Source organism: Alternaria incomplexa (assembly GCF_024043165.1).
Source record: "Alternaria incomplexa strain BMP 0042 chromosome Unknown scaffold_11, whole genome shotgun sequence".
NCBI classification, from domain to species: domain Eukaryota; kingdom Fungi; phylum Ascomycota; class Dothideomycetes; order Pleosporales; family Pleosporaceae; genus Alternaria; species Alternaria incomplexa.
In genome coordinates, this window is record NW_026249860.1 from 995,620 (window position 1) to 1,018,493 (window position 22,874).

General features: G+C 53.2%; 9 protein-coding genes and 1 non-coding gene across 10 annotated transcripts; 6 read left to right on the top strand and 4 right to left on the bottom strand.

Annotated features, from left to right (window-relative positions):
* Positions 1 to 394: 394 nt before the first annotated feature.
* Positions 395 to 1,351, top strand: J4E90_007737 (uncharacterized protein; the record flags this gene model as incomplete). The annotated part of the gene is made up of 1 exon (XM_051437270.1): positions 395 to 1,351. The coding sequence occupies one exon, from the start codon at positions 395 to 397 to the stop codon at positions 1,349 to 1,351; it is 957 nt and encodes a 318-aa protein (XP_051289016.1).
* A 184-nt stretch (positions 1,352 to 1,535) lies between these two features.
* On the bottom strand, positions 1,536 to 2,928 carry J4E90_007738 (uncharacterized protein; the record flags this gene model as incomplete). Its single annotated transcript, XM_051437271.1, has 3 exons — positions 1,536 to 1,815; positions 1,869 to 2,563; positions 2,614 to 2,928. The coding sequence occupies 3 exons, from the start codon at positions 2,926 to 2,928 to the stop codon at positions 1,536 to 1,538; spliced, it is 1,290 nt and encodes a 429-aa protein (XP_051289017.1).
* A 3,961-nt stretch (positions 2,929 to 6,889) lies between these two features.
* J4E90_007739 (uncharacterized protein) lies at positions 6,890 to 9,710 on the bottom strand (the record flags this gene model as incomplete). The annotated part of the gene is made up of 2 exons (XM_051437272.1): positions 6,890 to 9,388; positions 9,450 to 9,710. 2 exons carry the CDS (start codon positions 9,708 to 9,710, stop codon positions 6,890 to 6,892), a joined length of 2,760 nt encoding a protein of 919 aa, XP_051289018.1.
* A 232-nt stretch (positions 9,711 to 9,942) lies between these two features.
* Positions 9,943 to 10,536, bottom strand: J4E90_007740 (uncharacterized protein; the record flags this gene model as incomplete). Its single annotated transcript, XM_051437273.1, has 1 exon — positions 9,943 to 10,536. The coding sequence occupies one exon, from the start codon at positions 10,534 to 10,536 to the stop codon at positions 9,943 to 9,945; it is 594 nt and encodes a 197-aa protein (XP_051289019.1).
* Positions 10,537 to 10,956: 420 nt separating this feature from the next.
* Positions 10,957 to 11,086, top strand: J4E90_007741. Its single transcript has one exon. It is a non-coding gene; the product is annotated as a tRNA-Thr (tRNA).
* Positions 11,087 to 11,477: 391 nt separating this feature from the next.
* On the top strand, positions 11,478 to 12,245 carry J4E90_007742 (uncharacterized protein; the record flags this gene model as incomplete). The annotated part of the gene is made up of 2 exons (XM_051437274.1): positions 11,478 to 11,778; positions 11,842 to 12,245. The coding sequence occupies 2 exons, from the start codon at positions 11,478 to 11,480 to the stop codon at positions 12,243 to 12,245; spliced, it is 705 nt and encodes a 234-aa protein (XP_051289020.1).
* Positions 12,246 to 12,618: 373 nt separating this feature from the next.
* Positions 12,619 to 14,499, top strand: J4E90_007743 (uncharacterized protein; the record flags this gene model as incomplete). The annotated part of the gene is made up of 1 exon (XM_051437275.1): positions 12,619 to 14,499. One exon carries the CDS (start codon positions 12,619 to 12,621, stop codon positions 14,497 to 14,499), a length of 1,881 nt encoding a protein of 626 aa, XP_051289021.1.
* A 704-nt stretch (positions 14,500 to 15,203) lies between these two features.
* J4E90_007744 (uncharacterized protein) lies at positions 15,204 to 16,172 on the top strand (the record flags this gene model as incomplete). Its single annotated transcript, XM_051437276.1, has 2 exons — positions 15,204 to 15,212; positions 15,267 to 16,172. 2 exons carry the CDS (start codon positions 15,204 to 15,206, stop codon positions 16,170 to 16,172), a joined length of 915 nt encoding a protein of 304 aa, XP_051289022.1.
* An 878-nt stretch (positions 16,173 to 17,050) lies between these two features.
* J4E90_007745 (uncharacterized protein) lies at positions 17,051 to 18,270 on the top strand (the record flags this gene model as incomplete). Its single annotated transcript, XM_051437277.1, has 2 exons — positions 17,051 to 17,752; positions 17,866 to 18,270. The coding sequence occupies 2 exons, from the start codon at positions 17,051 to 17,053 to the stop codon at positions 18,268 to 18,270; spliced, it is 1,107 nt and encodes a 368-aa protein (XP_051289023.1).
* Positions 18,271 to 20,025: 1,755 nt separating this feature from the next.
* J4E90_007746 (uncharacterized protein) lies at positions 20,026 to 22,540 on the bottom strand (the record flags this gene model as incomplete). Its single annotated transcript, XM_051437278.1, has 2 exons — positions 20,026 to 22,432; positions 22,479 to 22,540. 2 exons carry the CDS (start codon positions 22,538 to 22,540, stop codon positions 20,026 to 20,028), a joined length of 2,469 nt encoding a protein of 822 aa, XP_051289024.1.
* Between the last annotated feature and the right edge of the window lie 334 nt (positions 22,541 to 22,874).

Consider the following 22,874-nt stretch of genomic DNA (forward strand, 5'->3'; position numbering starts at 1 on the left):
ATGCACCCCATCGGGGTCTTCAACCGACGAAATTACGAGCAGGTTTTTCACTAGGCTCTTGGATGCTGACATCGCAGTTGCATTGACATGGAATGGATGAACTATGAGATGTACGACACTGAGAGATGTTTGCGCTCAGTAAGCATGTATGGAAACGCTCACGCATAGCGTAACGGTTGAGAATCCTTTGTTGTGAAGAGGCAGTAGGTACAAACTCGGCCGACAATGATCCGGGGCAGGCGCCGTCCCCACACTTCCCCACTTTGTACATCGGTATCGTCACCGAACCGTCGACAATGTTAAGTACGGCATCATCCAGCAGTAGTAAGAGACCTGAATCCAAGCCTTACTCCAAGTCCTACTCCAAATTCGCATTCGTCGTTCAGAGATCAAAATGAAGGTCTTAATCACTGGGGCCGGTGGCTTTGTCGGCCAAATTCTGGCCAAGAAACTCATCGAGACAAACACCGCAGATGCACTCATTTTAGCCGACGTTAACCCGCCTCCCAATCCGACATCGTCGCAAAACGTGCAATGCACGTCGGCAGATCTCACCTCGCTTTCCGCATGCGAAGATCTCATCGCCCAATCGCCGGATGCCGTGTATATCCTACATGGCATCATGTCGAGTGGTAGCGAAGCGAACCTTGAGCTTGGTCTTAATGTCAACTTCGAATCTGTACGCCAGTTACTGGATACCATCCGGACCAAGCGACCAGGGATCAAAGTAGTCTTCACGTCTTCCTGCGCAGTGTTTGGCCGGAAAGCAGTAGAAAACGTAGCAACAGAGACGGACATTGTTCCTATGCCGGAGTCGAGCTATGGCACACAGAAACTCATGATTGAGTTCCTTCTCAACGACTATTCGCGACGCGGGCTTATTGACGGACGAGTCGTGCGCCTGCCGACTGTCTTCGTCAGAGCAGGCGCACCAACTGCTGCGGCTTCGTCTTTCGTCTCTGGCATTGTACGCGAGCCGATCCATGGAAAAGAGTCAGAGCTACCAGTCGACCCCAGCATTGGCATATGGCTTACTTCACCGCGCGCGTTGGCGACAAACCTCGTGCATGCCATTAAAGTTCCGGCGGAAAAGTTTGGGCACTTCCGCCAAGTGCTGTTACCCGGTTACACAGCTACGAGCGGAGAAATCTTGGACGCTTTGGAAAAGGTCGCGGGAAAGGAGACGAGAGATTTGGTGAAAGAGAAGAGAGATGAGACTACGCAGAGGATCGTATTGAGCTGGCCGGCGAAGTACGATACGGCGAGAGCGAGAGATCTAGGGTTTAGTGAAGACGTTGGGCTCGAACAGACCATTCGTGACTTCATTGACGGCGAAAAGCAAAAGTCATGAACCATAATATTCCTCAACACTTTTGCTTTAGCAAGGGGCAACACACAATTGAAAGCATCGCAAGGAGAGGTCAGAGGTTGTGAAGTTGTATCATTATGTTCATTTCGTTATACTACTGTCAGGACGTCTTTACACCTGACATCTTACTAACTATATACATTATTCCTTTCCTTTTCCACCTGTTCTAACCGTAGACGGGCGACTTGGTGTAGCCGGGGAACTGCTTGAGCAAATTCTTGTCGAGCGTCATCAACTCTGGGCAGCCAAGAGGTCCGATCAGGCTTCCGATGGCACTGGTGAGGGCGTTGAGGGGTCCGAGAAGAATGTCGGCCTTGCCTTGGGCTGATGCCTGGTAGACGAAGCAGCCAAGGTTGTTGCCCTCGAGGAGCGAAGCGCCGTTGAAGACACCGCCAGTCAAGTCGGCAACATCAACACCGACGAAAGAGTTGGGAGTACCAGTGTTTCTGAAAGTGTGTTAGTAAGATTTCTACGCAATGTCAGAGGAGGATAAACGTACCCGCCAATGTCGAGGAACTTGGGGTGGAGAAGAGCAGCGTTGACAGCATCCGCAAGGAAGTAAGTGGTCTCGTAAGGGTACTCAAGAGCACGACGGTACCAGTTCTCTGGGATCTTCTCTCCGCCCTGGACAGCCCTGTAGTTACCGCTGTTTCCCTCAATACCGAACCACGACTTGAGGACGTCGTATGGGAGGATACCAGTGGGGTCTTGAGCAGTGTGGTTGGCCATGAAGCGGAAGATGAAGGTGTACGCAGCAGGTTGCACCAACACACCGGAGAATGGTCCGTTGAAGAAGTAGGGGTTAGTCTGCTTCTGCACATCGAAGCGGTGGCTTCGGAACTCAGTCAAGCTGTCCAGAGTGACAACACCACCGGGCGAGTAATCAATCAACTCTTGGAACTGGCTAGCGACAGTCTTGTAGTTGTTGCCAGCCTGGTAAAGGTCGGGCCTTGTTGGCGAAGCATCGGCTTCGTACTTGTTGTGGGAACCGCTCAACCCGTTGCCCAGGGTACCTGTTACGCCTGCTTGCGCGATGGATGGCGTGCCACCCATGGACCAGCTAAGAAGGTCACCGTCGAGGGCGCCACCAAGAACTGAGAGGAAGGTCGACAGGACGGGGCCCATGCCTACCACCTTTTGCGTGGCTTCGATGTATTGTGCCACAGTGGCGTATCCATTGTGGGGTAGGTAGTTCTTCAACGTGTTAGTGTCGTCAACTAAGTAGGACACAGTGGAGGACTTACGTGGTTGGCGAAAGCGTTAAGACCAGGGCAAGGTCCTCGGAGGTCATCCGCTCCTGGAGCAACGTACTCGTGGCCGCTACCCTTGGAGATGTTGATGTACTGGGCCTTTGCGTCGAATTTAGGCACTGGCTCAAAGATGGCTGTTGCAGCACCTGCACCACCTTGACGGCCTTGCAGCTTCACCAGTCTCGCGGCTTCTTCAGCGCGCTTCAGGAGCTCGAGATCATGACCAGCAGCGTCCAAGATGGCAGTTGGCCAAGCGCTGGCAAGGGGCGCCGCGGCGATCAAAGCTAATTGAAGAGAAGAGAAGTGCATGTTTGTGATTGATGAGAAGACTTGATGCTGGCAATGAAACATAGACCAGATGGGTCGGGCATGCTATATACAAATCTGCAGGTACGTACCCAACATCGCCATCACGTTTGCTGTCACCCATAGTCTGCATGACGCGCATCGGCGACGTGAGCATGGCCGCGGTTGACCTGGTCGTTCAACAAAGACCCCGCTGTCGATCTCTTGGTCGATAGTACACAACGGGCGACGGCCATCTCCAGAGACGCTTTGGGCTGCGCGGGATCATGTGGAGATGACAACCACCCGCCTGTGATTCGTGAACTGCTCTCGATCGGAACCTTAGGCGCCATACTATTACCTATGGATCCGGGGTAGTGCCCGAGGAAGAAAGGTCAGATGGGGAGAAAGTGGGATTGTGGCCAATATCAAGCAACCGCCACCCGCGCCGAACAGGAGGCACCTGCGAGAGTTATGATACTAGCCGTCCCCAAAGGTCTAAGACCTGGCTGAAGTTGGTATGCACGATGCGGTAGTTGGCGGCACTTACCAGGGGTACCCTCCGGATGTTAGCGTGCCCGAACCAACAGGATCAGAGCCCGTACCCAATTATGGAGAACGGTCAGCTTCCCGTATACCAAAGCATCGTGAGATCTGCACAACGCTACTTCCGATGCAACTTAGACACCCCTGAAGGAAATTTATCAAAAGACGGGCAGCAAAATATTTGGAAAGTTGCCTCGGTCAAAGCGCCTTGGGCCAATGACGGCGAAGTCGATGGTAAACTCTCTGCTCTCCTAGGCTGCCAAGATCATACGTCACAGACGCACTTGATCAATGTTGCAGTGTGCCAACTGTATACTAGTTTTCTTGGGTTGCGAATGGAGGCGCTGCTGGGGACGCATGTGGCTGTGAAGTGTAGCACTTTGCACAAAAACCGAGGAGATGCCCAGGTGTGGAGGCACGCGATGTTACCGGCAGAGATCGGCATGGAGTCCTTCATCTACTGCTCCCATCTCCGCTACCAAGATTTGTTTGCGCAGGGCATTTTCCCCATACTTTTCTTTTTCGATCTCAAGATCTAGACACTCTAGTACCTGTCGTTCACCCTGGCGCTACATACCTAGGTAGATCTTTCGCATTCGTTAGGTCTACCGCAGCCGATATTTTCCGTCAGGAGTGTCATCACGCCAACATTGCCGGTACTTGTGGGTTAACTGGGACGCACTATGGAATCAGAAGGTAGTAGTTGTCTCACCGTAGCGTGCGCTTTGATCGTGCACAAGCGCATGGCCAATCACATCCTCAAGCTCAGTTCCTCATGATCGACCATCTGAATAGAGCACCATGCTGCCGGTAGACACCAATGCTGAGCAGGTTCAAGGTACTAGAGTATCCACTTGAAAGGCCTGCAAAGTTGTGCCTAGGCCTTTCACGATGGATGCAGAATTTACGATTGGGTTTGGCGGAAGCGTCAAAGCTGTCCTGACAGCAGTGCGACAGTTCGAGATCTTAGGAGCACTTTACATTGATGCTAATGTCGTTTTTTTGTCATACGTAATATGGCATTCTCCGCAACCAATGTATGTGACGAGGCTCAAGTTTGCACATGCGGCACTCTCCGGTGACATCAACCATTTAGGAGGAAATTTTACACGGGGAAACAAAGACGGACGCATGTTCTTCGGATAGCGAAGCTGTTATGTATGGATGAGATGTTTATGCCAGCACAATCTATGTACAACTCTTTGCTTCCGTGTATGCTGTCTTGAAGCTCACCAAGGCCGTTACTGCACTCATCAACGAGCTTGACGGACTTTGCTACACCGTTGATAAGGCTATGACTAAGTACACGTTCCGAACTGCGGCTGGCAACCCCACGACAGTCTACAGTAGTCAAGTTCATCATTGCCACACCACCCATAGCTTGAACAGCATCTCCCGAAAGTACTACCCGTACAGGTCTGACCATTCCCATCTGCTCCACACCGTCCGCCAGTACTGACATTAGTCGGAACAGGCGCCGCAGAAGAGGTCCGGCTAGTCGTTGGTATCGGTGCTGGTGTGGAAGTAGTAGTCGGCGTGGGCGACGGTGGAGTTGAAGAGCTGCTGGGGGCAGGGGCCGGCGCAGAGGAGGAAGAACCTGGCGGCGGTGCCACGCCACCGCAAGTCCCAAAGCCAAGACGACAACCAGTGCCGCAGAAGTCTATGGAATTACCACAATAGTAGTACTCCGAGCAGCAGCTTCCGAAGGCGGAGCCGGCACACGTGGTCGCGTTTCCGCATTGCCCATTCGTCGATGGGATAAGCGTGCCAGAGGGGAGTGGTGGGAGTGCAGATGAGCTCGAGGGGGCAGGGACTGAGCTTGTGGGTGGCAGAGGGGTGGGAGTCGGTGTGGGCGTAGGTGTTGTGATAGGCTCTGGTGCTGCATCACCGCATCTTCCGAAGTCAGGCTGACATCCGACTATGACTCCGCAGTGCTAAAGAGACCCCCGTAAGCTTGCGTGAACTCGAGATGTTGGGATAGCGCATACCTCGAACTCAGTCCCACAGTAGCCATAGCTTGAGCAGCATTGGTTACCACCGCATCTCTGGTTACTGAAATCAGCACCACAGCGTCCCGTCGCTTGTCGAGGGAACAAGTAGTGAAGAGAGCGAGAGTACAGATTTGGTATCGTATTGTTGCATTTTTCGAGATGTTGCGCAACGGTATCTTCGATGGCTTCTGATACTTGAAGAGGTCCTCGTGGATGCACAACGAGTGTGGTTTTGACTGACGGGTCAGCCAGAGCTGAAACTCCGGAGAGGCTCAAAGCTCCTGCCAGGCTGATCAGTCTCCAATGCATGGTAGACTTTCTGCAAAAGTCGATGAGATACCAGGTAAACCAGACATTTCCAGTGAGCAAACCCAGGTATTAATCACACTTCCACATGGCCTCACGGAAGCTAGGGAGAGAGAGCCAGGCGACAATGAAAAACATACCCACTCAATATAGCAGATAGGTTTACTGAGTACTTGGCCGCGTGCATGTGAGGCTCCTTCGAGTCTGAGAATCTGCAACAGACCAATAAAAGACAGTGCCAGACTCGTCTTCCAAATTGAAACTGTAAGCTTTGATGGTTGTACAAGTGTTTACAGATATCCACGTTATTGCTAATATGGAGGCCAACCGATGGGTATCTTTGTGGGGCCGGTTGCGATTGCGCATGTGTGGGAGACCATCCGAGAATATCATTTCTGGAGGAATTGAGAAGTTGTGGGGGATATTGAGGTTAATGTGTGCATTCCAATTGCTCTCTGGCGTCATGGCCCGGTACGCGGATCCAGCTGTCATTGCGTCGTCCAATATAGTCGTACTCGTAGCCGCAAAGAAGCATGGTGGATGCTCCATGCAACCAAGCGAGTGGTGTTGTGGGGCATCTGAAGCATTTCTCGGCACATGCCCACGTGTGTCTCGTAGAATTAAGAACGTTCGCGTGTTGAAAAAGGCTAAATGCAAGATGCCGACAATACCGAAATTTGATAGTATCGATGACATGGTAATGCCGGAACGTCATAATTGAAGTTTTTCTGACATCTGGAGAGTAAGTTCGATGCAAGGTACCATCCATGATGGGGTTGCGTTACCGGGTAAGTTGGCCTCTTCCGAAAGCATGTATTAGCCGCTGTCATCCGCGTCGCGCGAGGCTGCCTGCTGATCAGCTTTAATGACGCGCAATGCCTTGGGCATCCATGGCGCACGTACGGCACAAAAAAAACCCCATCGTTCGATCTCAGTCGTAAATCCGATGTTTGGTATGAGGACAATAGAAGGGCTGCAAAGCGGGGAATCGCAACGCGCCCATGACGCGTTGACCTGGAAGGGAGGAAGCAGCCACCCAGCTACCCGAGGACCGACCATGCGAGTCGCAACACCATAAAAAGACAAGCCTAGGTCTTTTTGTAAACATGCTGGGTATTCAAAAACAAAGATGGCTAACTAGACTACGCTCTCAGTCCCTCCATAAGAGCACCCTCCTCTCTCTTCCCCACAGCCTGAAAGACAGCACCATCACCACCAATATCCAATCCCTTCTCCGCCCTCTCATACGCCTCATCACTCCTATCTAACAAAATCTCCAACTCCTCCTTCCCCAACACCTTCCCACTTTCCGTAGCCTCAACATCGAACTTCTCTCCATCGCTTCTCCTGAGGAGCTTCTGTAATTCCTCAACCTCTTGCTCCTTCTCATTACCCCGAGTCCCGCCCCGGTCATTCCGCACACCACCCTTCCTAATGACAAGCTTTTCAAGCCGACGCTTTGCTTCTGCAGATTCAAGCAATTTCTGCTCGACTGTGTTGCGCGTTGCGAAGCGGTAGACGATGACGTTGCGGGTTTGACCGATGCGATGCGCGCGGTCCATGGCTTGGAGGTCTTGTTGAGGGTTCCAGTCGCTGTCGAAGAGGATGACTGTATCCGCTGCTGCGAGGTTGATGCCTTGGCCGCCGGCGCGGGTGGAAAGGATGAAAATGTCCGCAGCCTCCTTTGTGGTAGATGGCTTGTTGAAGGCTAGGATCTGGTCTTGACGGTCTGTTTGTGCGACAGATCCATCGATACGGGCGTAGTTCCAGGAGCGTAGGTCGAGGTAATGGCCTAGGAGGTCCAGGGTGGTGGTGAACTGAGAAAAGATCAGGACCTTGTGGCCGCGACGTATCAGCTCGGGGAGAAGTGCATCGAGGAGAAGCATCTTGCCAGAAGTTGATACGATAGTCTCATCGGGTTCTGTCTCCGATGCGAAGGTTTCGGCTCCGTCAGTGTCTGCTCGTATGAAAGGGTTGAAGAAGTTGTATGGCGAGTTACAGCACAGTCGGAGCTGCATGATGGGGTTACCGAGCTTCTTCTGCATGAGCTGACGCTTTGCGATCTCAAAAGTCGCGGCTCGCGTTCTCTCTTCTTCAGCATCAGAGCTCAGGTCCTCTTCTTCTTCCTCGGATTCTGGCTTGTCCAGTCCATCGAAGTACTCGTCATCACTCACTTCTTCGTAGTTCTTCTTTGGTCGGCCTCGACTTCTCGTTGGGGCGACAGACGCGGGCGTGCCTGCACGAGACGTCTTCGCGCTCTTGCTTGGTGTCTCCCTGCTACTCAAAGCCTTACGTTTAAGACTGCCGTTGTTACTGCGAATGCTCAATGGCGTTCCTGCTCGACTGCTAAGACCAATGCTCAATCGTTCAACAGCTTTCTCCTCGAGATAGGATCGACTGGTGCCATCAAGGATGGCTTGGTACAGCTCACGTTGCATGGAAGTCAACGGAGCGTACAACACGTACTCGCGCTTCTTGGGCATCAAGCTCTCAACGTCTGTCTTGACTCGTCGCAGCAAGAATGGCTTCAGGACAGCATGTAGTGACTTGACCAGATACTGCTGTCGCTCCTCCGATAGCAGCTGTTCGAAACTCGACTTGTCTTTTAGCCCAGAGAAGTCGAACCAGCTCTCAAACGTAGATAACTTGTCGAATACTGTCGGCAGTAGGAAATGCAACAGTGACCACAGCTCCACAAGATTGTTCTGCAATGGCGTACCAGTAATGAGGAGACGGTTCGCGGACTGGAATTGTTGCAACTCGCGGATCAGCCGGCAGTCGAGGTTCTTGATGCGATGTCCTTCGTCGATGATGATGAACTGCCAGCCGAAACTTGTAAGGTATTTGCGATCGTTCATGCAAATCTCGTAGCTGGTGACCATGATAGGGAAGTCGGCGGTACCGGGGTTCCGTAGTCTCGTCTTGCGTAGTCTTTCACGCTCCTTCTTGTCGCCATGGTATAGCATGACCGGCATGCTGGGTGTCCATTTCTCAAACTCTGCAACCCAATTACTTGTGGTGCTGAGCGGCGCGGCGATCAGGAATGGCCCGTACGACTTGTTCTCCCATAGATGTGCGAGCATAGCGATTGTCTGGATGGTCTTGCCCAGACCCATCTCGTCTGCCAGAATGCCATTGATGCCATTGTTGTAGAGTGACACCATCCACTCAAGGCCCTCAAGTTGGTATGATCTCATGGTACCTCCAGTGACAAGTTTCGGCTGCCGCGCGGACTTGAGGTCTGTCATGCCAATGTCGCCTGTTTTGACATTGTCTTTGTCGTCCTCTGCTGCTTCTTTCAAGGCCTCTCCAACGTCCTGATTACCCGCCTTCTTTTCTAAATCAGCCTTGCTGAAGTAGCTCGCTATGTCCGAAGTCTGCTTCTTGGGTCTACCACGGCCCTTGGTGTCTGTCTTCTTTGGTCTGCCCGCGCGTTTCTTTGGTGTCGCATCCTCTTCTTCCTGCTTCGCCGTTGTCGCGCCGTTGGCCGTGGATCCGCGCGTAGCTCGTCGCTGCGATGCTGCTGCTGTTGTATCGGCGATTTGTTCGCGCTTCGAAGTCTGTCCGTTCGTCTTCTCGTCTTGCTCGTGCTCCTGTTCTTCTTGCTGCTGCATCTGCGCAAGCATAACCGATGCATACAGCTACCATACGTTAGCGATCGTTCAAAGCAATATAGTATACTGTCTCAACGATAGAACTGACCTTGCTCTTATTCATCAAGAACTCCAATTGCTGGAACTTCTTGTCGAGGACCTCCCTGCCGCTCTTAATGTCTTCTTGCCTCTCCTTCTCTAGTTGTGCTTCGCGTTTCGCGTCATCCTTCTCGCGTTGTGTTCTCATGCGCTTCTCCTCCTGCTGCATCGACTGCGGCACACTCTCTGCATCCATGTCGACTGGTGGTGGCGATGAAGCAGGTGTAGAATGCGATCCAGACATTGCGCTCGTAACAGGGGAGACGGTCATGTCGCGTGCGATGAGAAGTATTGCTCAAGAACAGGATCAATGGGAACGATGGTATTGTATCTAGCGCCAGGGGTATGTGGTGATGACCGCATGCAGTGGAACGCGGTCGCGATGAAGGGGACGCGCTAAGTGGAAAATCGATGACGATGTTCTCGACGCGCGATCACGCCTAAACTTTAATTACTTGTGTCCACCCGTCCCGCGACGCGTCTACAGTCCAGCCAACGCGACATTAGAGCTTCAAGCGATAGAATACTGCGTCCTCTGGGTTCTCATAATAGCTGTCAATCTCCTCAAACCCGTATCCCTCATACAGCTTTCTTGCAGTCTTCATGCTGCGTAATGTGTCGAGCAGCATCTCTTCATAACCTAGCTTCTTCGCATGCGAGAGCGCAATTTCCATCAATGGTTTGCTGAGACGCATTCCCCGCGTTTCTGGTGCGAGAAACAAGCGCTTGAGCTCGCATGTCTTGGTGGGTGGTGATGTCGATTGCGCTAGTAGTGCTGCAGATTCAGCCTGGGTGGGCGTCGCGAAGAAGGGTCGGATGGCTATGCATCCTATGGCTCGCTCGTTCTCTCTTGTGGTGCTGAAGCCGGCGGTACTTTCGTGACTTTCCCCCTCTCCTGCCGAGGAGACCAGTAGCCAAACAGCCCCTCCCTTTTCAGTTGCGTATTTGGCAGGTAGTTCCGCCAACTCGTGGTCGAAATTTTGAAAGTCTAGGCTGATGGGCAATGACTCCGCGTACGCCTTGAACAGCTGCCCCACCACCTGCTTGTCGGCGGGGAATTCGGCATCGCGGATTTGTATGCTCGGAAGCTCAGGCATGTCGGTGTATGTGGGTCCTTGTGCCGCGGAGGGATAATGAGGGTTTTGAAGATGCCGTGAGGATCGCAGGTGTAGTAGATGTCCACGAGTACCAAACTTGATTGCAACACGTCTCCGCTTACTTTAAATACGAGCCTGCCTTCGAGATGTTGCTCTTGAAAGGCGCAATTCTAGCCTTACTAGCCCAGGTTCGTTCTCCACTTTCGGAGTTCGGAGTGGGACTCATGTTCTCGAGGGTTCGCTAATGGTGGAGCATCGTGAGCGCTCTAACCTCACCAGCGCTTTAGTCCTGCTTCAGCTGTTTTTGAATTAGTATATATTGTATCTAATTCATCAAATCGCCATCAAATCACGTGTTACGGGTCTTATGGGTAGGACATCACCACATCCAATTCAGCATCAACACCATCTAACAAATACCAGTCTAGTGGTATGATTCTCGCTTAGTAAGTCGACTTAGACATAAGTCTCTGCCTCATCATCCTAACAAATCCTAGGGGTAAACCCAAGCACAGCTTGCGAGAGGCCCCGCGTTCGAGTCGCGGTAAGACCCATCACTTCTTTTTTGCGTTCGCGATGGACTTCAGCTTGAACCTCTTTCCTTTTTGCATGCATAGAGTAGAGTATACAGCGTTGTTGCCGCACATCACAAGCCAAAACTTGATCTCACCTTAGACTAGGTTGATTGTTACCACGTTCTGCCACCAATGACTTTGAGAACCGTTGCTTCGGGCTCGACTAATAAACTATATCCTGGGACCTGCGTAGCTGAGCACTTCGCGACCTCTCTAACGAGACACTCTTCTTCCTCATACGTTTTCAAGGCAACCCGCACTATTCGCAAGTTCGTGGCGCAGTGCTTCGTGAGGTTTTATATCTGAGAAGGCGCCTTCCTTCTGCTGCTCGCGCTTTCCCCACCATACCTGAGTACCCCTCACACAATGACCATTCGCCCAGCAACACCCGCCGATGAGCCCGCCATGGCATCTCTCCTAGCCAAAGCATTCTTCGGTGAATCGCTCTTTGGCCAAACTCTGCATCCTCATCGTGATCAGTACCCAGACGATGTCAAAATATTCTGGTCCGAGTACCTGCGGGAGCACTGGAAGACACCCAATGAGAGGCTTCTTGTTGCAACGACGATGGTAGACGGAGAAGAAATGATTGCTGGCGCAGCTATCTGGAATAGGCAGGGCAATGACGAGGGGAAGCGTAGGGTGGAGGGCGAGTGGGTTGATGTCGGCACGTATTTCCCACTCCTCTGAATTAAGTGGTGCCTACCTAGGTATGCTAACATCCATGCAGGACCAAATGCATTCCAGCCTCTCCCCTCAACAACGAATCGGGCTCTTGACCCCACCAAGCGCAACATCTTGGAGGAAACTATGCCCTACTTCAAGCACCACTGGGATGGCGACCGCAGAAACAACTGGTATCTCGACATCCTCGGTGTTCATCCGGACTATGCTGGCAAATCGCTCGGGCGAGAACTGGTCAGCTGGGGGCTGGACCGCGCAAGAGAAGAAGACGTCCATGCAAGTGTCGTGGCTAGCAAAGGGAACGAGCGCTTCTACCTACGCTGTGGATATGATGAGATAATCGGAAACTGCACAGAAGGAGAGGGCAACCCGCTCAAGAATGCCGGAGTTGAAGGTGGAGATGTTCTCTTTATGTTTCCGAAGCAGAAGCAGGAATCTGCTACCTCGTAAGGGCGGATCTGCCCAAGCATCAATCGGTACTCGTATCTCGCACAACCTGTTCCGACACGTCCGCCGTCAAGATGGTAGCCGATGCGTCACGACGCGTTGCGGTGCTACCAAGCCGATTCTCGGTCCGACAGGTTCCTGCATTACTCGCTAGCGAGTCTTCCAGCATTTTCAACCAATCAGCGAGATGACAAGTTGAGCCGAGTAATCTCCCGGTGCTTTTGCGGGGGAGCTTTTGCGCGCTTTCTTACTATCGTCGTCATTTGCGGGTAATCGGGGGACGGAGCAAGAATGGATCTGACTGTAGAAATAAAAATGGCATCGCAGGTTGGCATCGTGCGGAAGTACCTCAGTCATCTCTCAGTTTCCTACAATCATGAGGCGCTCATCTCCTGTCTTGGTGTCTCTTGCAGCACTAACAGCAAGCCATATCATTCCTCGTCAAGAATCCATTGATTACAATGCTGCTCCACCGAATCTCTCCACTCTAGCTAATGCGTCGCTTTTCGACACATGGCGACCAAAGGCCCACGTTCTCCCAGCGTTTGGACAGATCGGAGACCCGTGTATGCACTACACCGACCCTGAAACCGGCCTCTTCCACGTGGGATACCTGCATCTGGGTGCATCAGGCGCGACTACAGACGACTTGGTTACATACAACGACCTGAACCCCAACTCCGAGCCGTTCATCCGCGCTGGCGGCATCAACGACCCCGTTGCTGTCTTCGACGGCAGCGTGATTGAGAGGGGAGTCAACGGCACACCAACATTGCTGTACACCAGCGTCAGCTTCCTGCCAATCCAATGGACGATCCGGTATACCAAAGGAAGCGAGACACAGTCACTTGCTTTTGCTACGGATGGTGGACGTAACTTCACAAAATCAGAGTTCGGTCCTGTCATCCCTGACCCACCGTTTGCTGTCAACGTCACCGGTTTCCGCGATCCATTTGTGTTCCAGAACTCGCAGGTTGATGGCTTATTGGGCAAGCGCGATGGAACGTGGTATACCGTTATCTCGGGTGGCGTGCACGGAAAAGGACCGAGCCTCTTTTTGTACGCTCAATACGACGACGAAGACAGAGATTTGTTTCAAACCTGGGAGTACTTGGGCGAGTGGTGGCATGAAGCGGCGAATTCGACCTGGACGGATGAGGGCTGGGCGGGACGCTGGGGCTACAACTTTGAAGTCGCCAACTACTTTGCTTTGGACGAGCAAGGTGCTAACCCAGAGGGCGAGATCTTTGTTACAATCGGTGCGGAATGGAGCTACGAGCCTATTGTGCCTCAAGTCTCAGACAACAGGGAGATGCTCTGGGTGGCCGGAAAGCAAGAGCTTGTTGACGGTAAACTGACTTTCGAACCTACGATGGCTGGGCGACTCGATGCTGGGCGCTCCGCGTACGCTGCTGCTGGTAAAGTCCTTCCTGCAGACTCACAAGCTAGCAAAGCTAGCGGCTCTCCGGATCGCTTCATCACATACCTGTGGCTGACAGGCGACTTCTACGGCACCTTAACCGATGAGTTCCCAACTCCCCAGCAAAACTGGACAGGATCCCTACTCCTTCCACGTGAACTCAGCGTTGGCCACCTAAACGTCATCGACAACGAGCTCTCCCGCGAGCAAGGTGCATGGAGAGTAGATTGCGAAAACGACAACGGCACCGTCACGCTCGCGACCCTCCACCAGAAGATCGCCCGGGAGCCTTACGCCGCATTCCAACAGAATGCTACGAACGTCATAACCCAATCCGGCGGATCCATGGCGGAAGTAACAAAGTTCACCGAAAGCCCAAAGTCAAAGCACTGGATGATGACCGCCTCCGTCACCTTCCCCTCTCGCTCTGACGACGTACGTGCGGGCTTCACCATCCTTTCCGGACCCCAAGAATCCACAACCATCTACTACCAATTCAGCAACGAAAGCATGATCATCGACCGTTCGAACTCTTCTGCCGCGGCACAGACTACAAACGGTATCCCCACGGACAATGAGTCTGGCAAGTTCCGCCTGTTTGATGTTGCGGGTGGACACGGAAATGAGACCATGGTCGAGACGCTGGATTTGACGATTGTGGTTGACGGTGGCGTTGTTGAGGTGCATGCGAATGATAGGTTTGCGGTTAGTACTTGGGTGAGGAGTTGGTATGGGGATAGCACGGATGTTAGTTTCTTTGTGGAGGGTGGGGAGGTGAGGTTTGGTGATGTGACGGTTTATGAGGGTTTGGTTGATGCGTGGCCGCAGAGGAACTAGAGTGTTGGAATATGGAGCTTCAGTTTGGGATGTATATAGTAAGAGCTGTTGTATGATACTGTACCATATGTTGTTCAGATTGGTTGACTACAGTAATATTATCAGGTTCTCATTTAGATTGTCGAATGCATTCATAAGTATCTGACTCAAGTCATCCGTCAGAAGGACGGTGGAAGTGCTTCAGGGGAAAGTTAGCTCAAGATCAGGCTCGCTCATGTATTAGGTTTTGGTGCTCGGGGACGAAACCATAGGTAGCGGGGAAGATTACGTCAGCGACATTGTGCACCTCCTTTTGGCTAGCACTGCCGCGGTTGCACGAGAAGGCGCGGTGGCGCGCTCTCACCACGGGCGAAACACAGTCGGCCAGACGCAGCTCGCAATGAAATGTGTTTCTCATAGTCCCCAATCACCTACCTCTCCCAATCCGCATTCTTTCAGACACGTATAAGATATCGCGCATTTGGTCTCGTCCCGAGTTCTTTTTCTGCTAAGCGCGTTGCTGCCTGCGCCTGCCTCAACACGCGATATAAGCTCACAGTACCCTGGCACCCTTCACTGCCCAACTGTGTCAGAAGCAATACTCGTGACGCGCACTCGTCAGAACCTTCTCGTCGCGCTCCATCTACCGACACGTCCGCAACCCCATCATCGAAAATCACAACGCACCCCCACCAACGAATCTCGACCCATCCTACACGATGACCATGGCGACAGTTCGCGAAGAAAGAACCCTGTCCGACACCCCAAACGGTCTCTTGCGCAGCCAGCACGAGTACTCGTACCGTCTCCCGACAGCCCCGCGCATCGTGGTTCCCCCGCCTACCCTCACCACCGACATGCCCGGCCTCTCCCTCGGTGGCGCATCTGGAGGGGAGGCTGACATGAGCTTCTTGAATGAGCTGGACCTCGAGGACATCATACAGAAGAACACACTCTTGGAATGGGCCTATGAGCGGCGGAGAGAGGCGCAAATGATCTTGCCCTGGGTCTATCTCGGACCCATGGTGGCCGCCAGGGACAAGGACTTCCTAGAGCGCGAGGGCATCACCATGGTGCTGGCTATCCGTGCGCAGGCCAAGAGCATGATGGGCGCGACAAATGCGGCTTCCCAGGTCTGCATGGAGGTGGGCAGCATCGAGGCGCCCAGCTTCTACAGCCTCACACCACAGTTCCCGGAAGCAGCGAGGCTCATCAATTCACATGTCGCGCGAGTACGACAACATAGCTTGGAGAAGACAGGGCAAGCCACCCTGGGCAAAGTCCTAGTCTTTTGCGAATCGGGAAATGAGAAGTCGGCTGCAGTCGTTGCAGCCTACCTGATGCAGACGCTCCACGACATTGATTACATCAAGGCTATGCAGGTCTGTCAAGCGCAGCGCTTCTGCGTCAACTTCGACGACGTCTTGAAGAACATCCTGCGCGCTTACTGGGACATCATCGGTGCACGACGCTCTATCGCCACTTCGAATGCTCAAGCGACCCAGCAAAATGGTCTGGGCCACGGTTTCGCACAGTCCGGATCGCTCTCGCTTCCTGTCCCGTCACTCAAGCACAAGCGTAGCGTCCAAGATATGCAGGATCACGATGAAGACACGGACATGGACAGTGGTATGGACGAGTCGGACGCGCTACGGTTTGCAGGGCGTGATGTCACTCCCTTCCAGGATCGCTAGGTGTAGGCCCCTAGCTTCGGCGATTCTATTGATTTGTTTGTTAGGCGTTCCAGTAGCATTATACCCTGCATATCTCAAGGCGTTATATGGCGATGCATCTGCATCTGAATGGTTGGTTACGTGTAGTTAATTCTGGAGCTCTGATGAGATGAGTGGATACGTGGGTTGGTTGCTCCTTCCATTCAGGCTGCCCGTAGTATCTGGTAGCGACCGCGAACGGGTCCAAATTTTCATCATACACTGGCCCTTGCACCTTCCCGCCACTTTGCGCTCTGCAACTCATGCCTGTCCTCCTACTTCAGACTGTGTACAGTCACTTCCAAGGTTGTCAATTATGCGTCTGCATCGTGACACCCCGAACAGGTAGCCAGGTATGGCACCTTCCCTTGGCTCACCAGTTGAACCAGTGTTAATCATTGGGCAAACAGGTTCATTTGCGACAACCAGGGACGCACCAGCAGAGACAAATGTCTTCCATGGTGAAGCATCTCGCTCCGATATCATTTCCCAAAGAAATCATTGACTATTCCTGCTCTTCTCCACTCGCAGGCCGAGATGTTAGCGAATCATTACAGCGCCTAGTGGCTGCCTTATCTTGAAGAGTCACTGTGTTCGCACGTGGCTGTGGCTCTTGCAATATTGCTTGACCCTGGCAGTACCGCTCCCTTGATGGCGGCTGACTTTCACTTTGAATTGACAGGGCTGCTATTGCACGCTAGACGCATAGCAGTCACGATGCGGCCCCATATAGGCCCAAACATGGTGGATGCGGTGAACTCTACGGTCACCACTTACCAATATCCCGCATCTTCTTCGTTCACAACGGGCTAGGACGCATCGATACCCAATCATCGCTCACATATTCTAAATTCCACGACATGCCTTACAGCCTCCGAGATCTAGCCAAATTGAAAAAGCCTGCACGCTACAGGTCCACCGATGACGAAGAGTCCACTACCTCAGAACCAGCTTCTAGCGACCAAGGTACAGACCTGAGCGACCAAGATGAGGAAACCCGCTCCCAAGGACCTTCGCGCACAAATACGCCGGCCCCGAACCCAGACTCACTTAGATCTTCGTCTTTCACTACCGACGACGTTTATCTTACACCACACCCATTTTCGCCGCTCTTCATGTCCAACGCACCCCACCCCGCGCCAACAAGCGCAAGCAATCCACCAAACTCCCAAGAGAGTCGCAAAATGGCAAACATCAAGTACGTAAAGAAACGCTCTGGCGACGGACAGCAGCCCCAAGCAGCGCCAGTAGTACGCGACTTCGCCATGCGCCCTAGCAGGACCTCTCAGCGTGCAGCAGCTTCTGAACCCGAACCTGAGCCCACACATGTCCCTCAGAAGCCAGCGGCGTTCCCTTCGCTACCAGCCAATGCTCCACCACCGCCGTTTGACCCGAAATTCTCGGGTCATGGTATGAGAGAGCTGATGGCCGCTATCGAGACCGGCGACGAGACGCGCATGGAACACATCAAAGACCACTTCAAGATTGAATACGAGGCGGGTAAAGATCCCTGGTATGTGGCCTTGAGGCGTCGCTGGGACCCTAAGATGGTAGATTCTAAGGTACGTAAAAACTGAACACCCTGGAGCCGACGTTGGCGTTAGATCGCCTACTTTGCATGTTTCCATCTTGATGTAGGCTCTGCAAGTATTCATGAGGCTAACATACAATGAAGGTCACATTCGAATCTCTATGGACATCACTACGCCAGACCATCATCGAGCAGATAAAGGACGACTTCATTCCCGGCACCTATATCAGTCGCTTCTACCCCGTATGCTGCATCCTGAGCCTCTCCAAGGCGAAGCTGGATACGATTATGGCGGAGAATGCCGCAGTATGGGAGACTGAGGCTGAGATCCCACAATACTTCAAAGACTACAGAAGGCGATACCCTCATGCTATCATCGACCCGGACGAACCTCCCCCGACCGAAGTGGTGAGGGCGATCAGGTTCTTGAGACAGCAAAGGCTTCCTGTTAGTTTGTTGGGCGAGTGGCAGGCGCTACCTGGACCTGAAGTATTTCACCATCCTTACATGTTTCACCTTCCCACTGGACAACGTAGTAACGATCGGTAGGCGTTTTATCAGCCTTCAAATAATGAAGTAGCAGAATCAATGGATGAAGTTGACCCGGTTTTCCGTTCTCAAAAGCGTAAAAGTAAACACCAAAACCACCTTTCGTATAGACAGACCCGCAAGCTGTTAAGACGTGCTGAAGGAAGGGAGGTTCGACAAGCCGCAAGAAGGCAAGAAGCATCTGAAAAGCTGCGGCAAGAGCAATGCCAGAAGTGTGAGGGGAAAGGCCATACACTATTGGAACTCGACGAGAGAGGAGTATACAAAGTAAGTTCTCCGCAACCCAGTCATTTCAAGCCGAAGATACACGGAAAATGAGCTGACCCTATCAAAAGTGTCCTGCGCGCCGACAAGAGGTCCTGCAACACCAGACAGAAGTCGACACCCTCCGCGCACAATTCAACGCTGAATATGCAGCGCTCGATCAACGTGAGCAAGAAGACCACACAATCAAAAGCCACACTTCCTAACTCACCCCAGCCCCCGCTCCCGAGGATGCCGCGCCATACCTCGAATACTTTCTCAAATTGAAAGCCACCCCGAACTCAAATCCATGCCTCGCCCGACAAGCAAATCCCTCCAAACATAGTCCATACATGTCCACAGATCCCAGAGACTCATTGTACCTACTAGACCTGACAAGCCCCTGTTTCGGACAACTCCCGACTCCTCCTCCGAGTCCTTTTACCAAAGCGGGTTCGGCGAAAAGCAGTTTCTCAAGTTTCTCAGACGCGGGGGAGCGCTATAGGACACTGTCCCCACTGCTACAAGAACTGTCCGCGTATGCGCTGCCAGATCCACCCGTTTGGCCGAATACGGAACATCTGGGTGCTGTACAAATGCCAGAACAACAACAAAAAACCTCACAGCAATGTGAAACAGTGCAGCATGGACTCTTGAAATATGCACTGGCGCAGCATGTACCAGCACAGCATCCACAAGCACAAGCCATACCAACCCCCCACATACCCAAGAAACGAGGACCATATAAGACAAAGGACAAGTCTCTCAAAGCGATTAGCATCTCGCCGAAGAACAGAATAGTGGGTAGAGGTGGTATGGTCAGTTTGGGTCACTCGAAAGAAGTGACGGATGTGCTCAAGGCGCAGGCACAAGCACAAGCACAAGCACAAGTCCAAGTCCAAGTACAACCCCAAGCATCAGTGCAGCCTCGAAACGAGGGCGTAGACAAGGATGTTGAGTTGAAGTTAAATACGCCGCTATTCACAGATACCGCGTCGATAGTTGAAGATAAAGACGAGCCGGTGGATGGAGGTGCGGTACTGCCGCCGTGTCCGTATACGAATCAGACGGTGATAGCGACGGCGCAAGAACAACAGCAGGGAGGTGTGTCAATGGTGGGTAAGACGGCGGATGGCCGTGAGAAGGGGAAGGGGAGGGCGGTGTAGATATAGGTGGAGCATGAGGAGGTGATGGAGACATATGTGCCGTTATGATAGGACGTGAGATGGTGGTATAGACTGGGGGTTTGGACAGGAAAAGGTATCGTATCTTATCGTTAGAAGCACCCAACACCCATATTGTTAGGTCTCCATATCGATGTCACTCTTTACCTTCAGTACATGTTCCTGTACACCTCACGTCACCGCAAAAGAACTGTGTGTTAAAGCGTGAATGTTTTCATTCTTGATCCAAGTGGGTATAATGCGTCCGTCATCTATGTCGTTTCCAAAAACCTTCCTCCAGAACTCCTTGCCACGACCTCCATTCGGCATCCGCTAATGCAGATGCTAATCAGCTGAACTGATCGCCATGCTCACTCTCACCTCCAACACGGCGCCCAGCTATTCTGCCTTGGCTCAACTTCCACCGCCACCGTCGTTCCCGCTCGTCCTTCTCCCTCTGCTCACGTTGAGCTTTTTTACGTTCGTATACAGCGCGGACTGTGCGTTTTGTGCGTTCGGCACCTTCACTGTAGTTGGCACGAGCGAGATTCACTACGCTGTCGATTTGCTCCGGTGTGTAGACGAAATTCCAGGTCGACATGAAGTCGCTGACCTTGGGGTCAACACCGGGAACCTTTGGGTTGGCGAGGAAGGGGAAGTATATGACCGTTATACCAGAGGCGGGGTGCATGAGTTCCCAGTCTTCGTCTACTTGTTTCGAGATTGGGTGCTCGGTGTCGGACTCGCGTTCCTCGGTAGTACCGACCCAGATGTTGCAGTAGCCTAGATCTTTGCTCTTCTTGCTGTCCTTGTTTTCGTCGGCGCTTTTGTCCTTGGCTTCTTCGAATTTGGTTTGGACTTGTTGTTCCGTCTTGGCTTGAGCGCGTTCGAGGTCTTCTTGGAGGTCTTCCATGGGTTCGTCGTCTGGTGGCCAGCCGGCGCCGACGGGCCATCCCTTGATGCCGCGCTGGCGGGCGTAGCCATCAGCAACCTTGAGCCAGTTGTCGGTTTTGACATCGGCGGAAGCGTCGAAAGCGACGAGAATGTCAACGTTGCGTCCAGGTCGGAGAAGAGGATAGATGGGTAGATTGTTGGACATTCCAGCGTCCATGAACTGGAAGTTCTTTTGTTCAAAGATGCTTTCAGGACATGATGGGGGAAGGAGCTCGCGCATACCGAGGGCGTAGTTGGGCATGGCAGCAGGGTCGATCGGATGGACTTTGACGAGATCATCATCGCGCTCAGCGATCATGGCGTCTATACTGCTGCCGAGTCCTGTGATACTGCGCATGAGGGGTCGGATCTCTCGGTAGTAGTGTGAGAGGGTCGCACAGAAGGCGGACCCCCAGATCCCCATGAGCAACGGAACGCGCACTTCGGGCAGAGCCAGGCCATTCTCCCGCCAGACTGTGCGTCCGTTTTCAAACTGACGACCCATTGCCCAGGTGGGTATGCCAGAGGAAAGCTCCTCGCACCACATCTCGTACGGCGTAAACTCGAACCATTGAAACCAAGCTTCTTTTCTGGCTTTTGCTTCGGCTGCGATGCGGTCTGTTGTGTCTCCTTGCTCGGCGAGCGGTATTTCGTGCCGTACCGCAGTGTAGATAGGTAGTGGATGTGACCCGTTGTCGGTATAGCGTCGCTGGTTCGAAACCTTGAAGTCGTATTCGCTAACAGAGAGTTCGCCTTTAGGTACGAGCAGGCGGGCGGCGAGCAGTGCGCCGTAGATGTCCACCAGTCCAAAGTCGGCATCTGGGATGCCCTTTGCTTTCTCGACCAGTCCGCTCAAAAGATATTTATTGGTGGGTGCGCTGACGAGCAGTTCGAGCGCATCAGCGGGGAAGGCAATGTGCACGCCGAGGCGATTCTTGAGGTGTCTGATCATGCGAGCGTGGCTGCGCTGGGTGAGGTCTGAGTAGTAGAGGGTCTGTAGCCAGCAGCTGCCACTGACACCAGCCGTGTAGGTAACGCAGTCGAAGAGACCGTGTTCCTTCGAGGAGAGGTACGACGATGTGCCTGCCACGAGCGCACGCAACCCTCCACCAGAGCCGCACATGGCAATGACGGGCACGTCGTCGGGATGTATTTGCGCTTCGGGAATGTCGAGGTATCGCGCAAGTGCAGCCTTGGTGAACTGCGCCCTCTGCTTCAGGAAAGCCTTTTCTTCCTCACACAGCTCGTCCGAGACCCTCACAGAGGCATCCCATATTATCTCGGGGTTGATCTCGGGATCGTTGGCTTCGTACCAGATCTCTTCGGCGAGCGAGCCCGGTGCCATGGAGAGCTCATCCTGGAGTTTGCGGATGAAGCCAGGGAGGACCTTGACCCAATTCGGCACGATGTAGTCGATGATAGTGTCGCCGAGCTTGGAAGGTGACGGGGAGGCGGGGAACTTGCTCGTGATGGTCTGCCAGGCTGACTTGCTCTGGCCGGCTTCCTCGTCCTCTTCGCTGTAGCCCTTGGCAACACGCGTCTGCGATGGCGCCTCCTGCTCACCTGACTTGTGCTCGCCTTCCTCATTCACCTGCCTCTCGGCGTCTCCGACCGAAGTGGTCTCGGTCTGTTTGTCATTGCCGCCGAAGAAGTATCGCTTGAGGGAAGGCGCGTCTAGGTGGATGGGACGAAAGAGTGGGTACGGCGACGATGCAGAAGAGAGGTAGCCAGTCGCAGCCGTCGCGAGGAGACATGGAGGGCCGTACCGCAGGCCGAGGGTAGTTGCTTTGGATCGCTGGGAGAGCGGGTGCTTCGTGTGCAGGCTGGTCCTATTAGCAGGGGCATACAATGGGTGGTGTGTTAGCTTACCCACGACGCGTCCCCCGCAGCCACAGGTGGCCCAGGTTGCGCGTGTTCCTATAGCCGGCCATGCACGCAATTGAGTCAGAAAGGGCAATGGGAGTGGGATGGAGGTGCCGTGCGAGCCTGGCACATGGGGAAGTGCGCAAAGCCCACCTGAGCCCATGGGAATGCGTTAAGCATGACGGAGCATGTAACCTGCTTTGAGCCCGCAAAATTCCGCCAGAACTGGTTTCGGCATGACGCCAGCCGAATCACTGCCCGCTCAACGTCTGCCAAGCCATGCAGGAACGCTGAACCTGCCGCCAATCAACCAATGTCTCCACCATCCACTTGCGAAGACACCCGCGTTATTCGCGACTTACATGAGCTACACGTATTTGGTCCTTGGACGTGGTAGGTCCA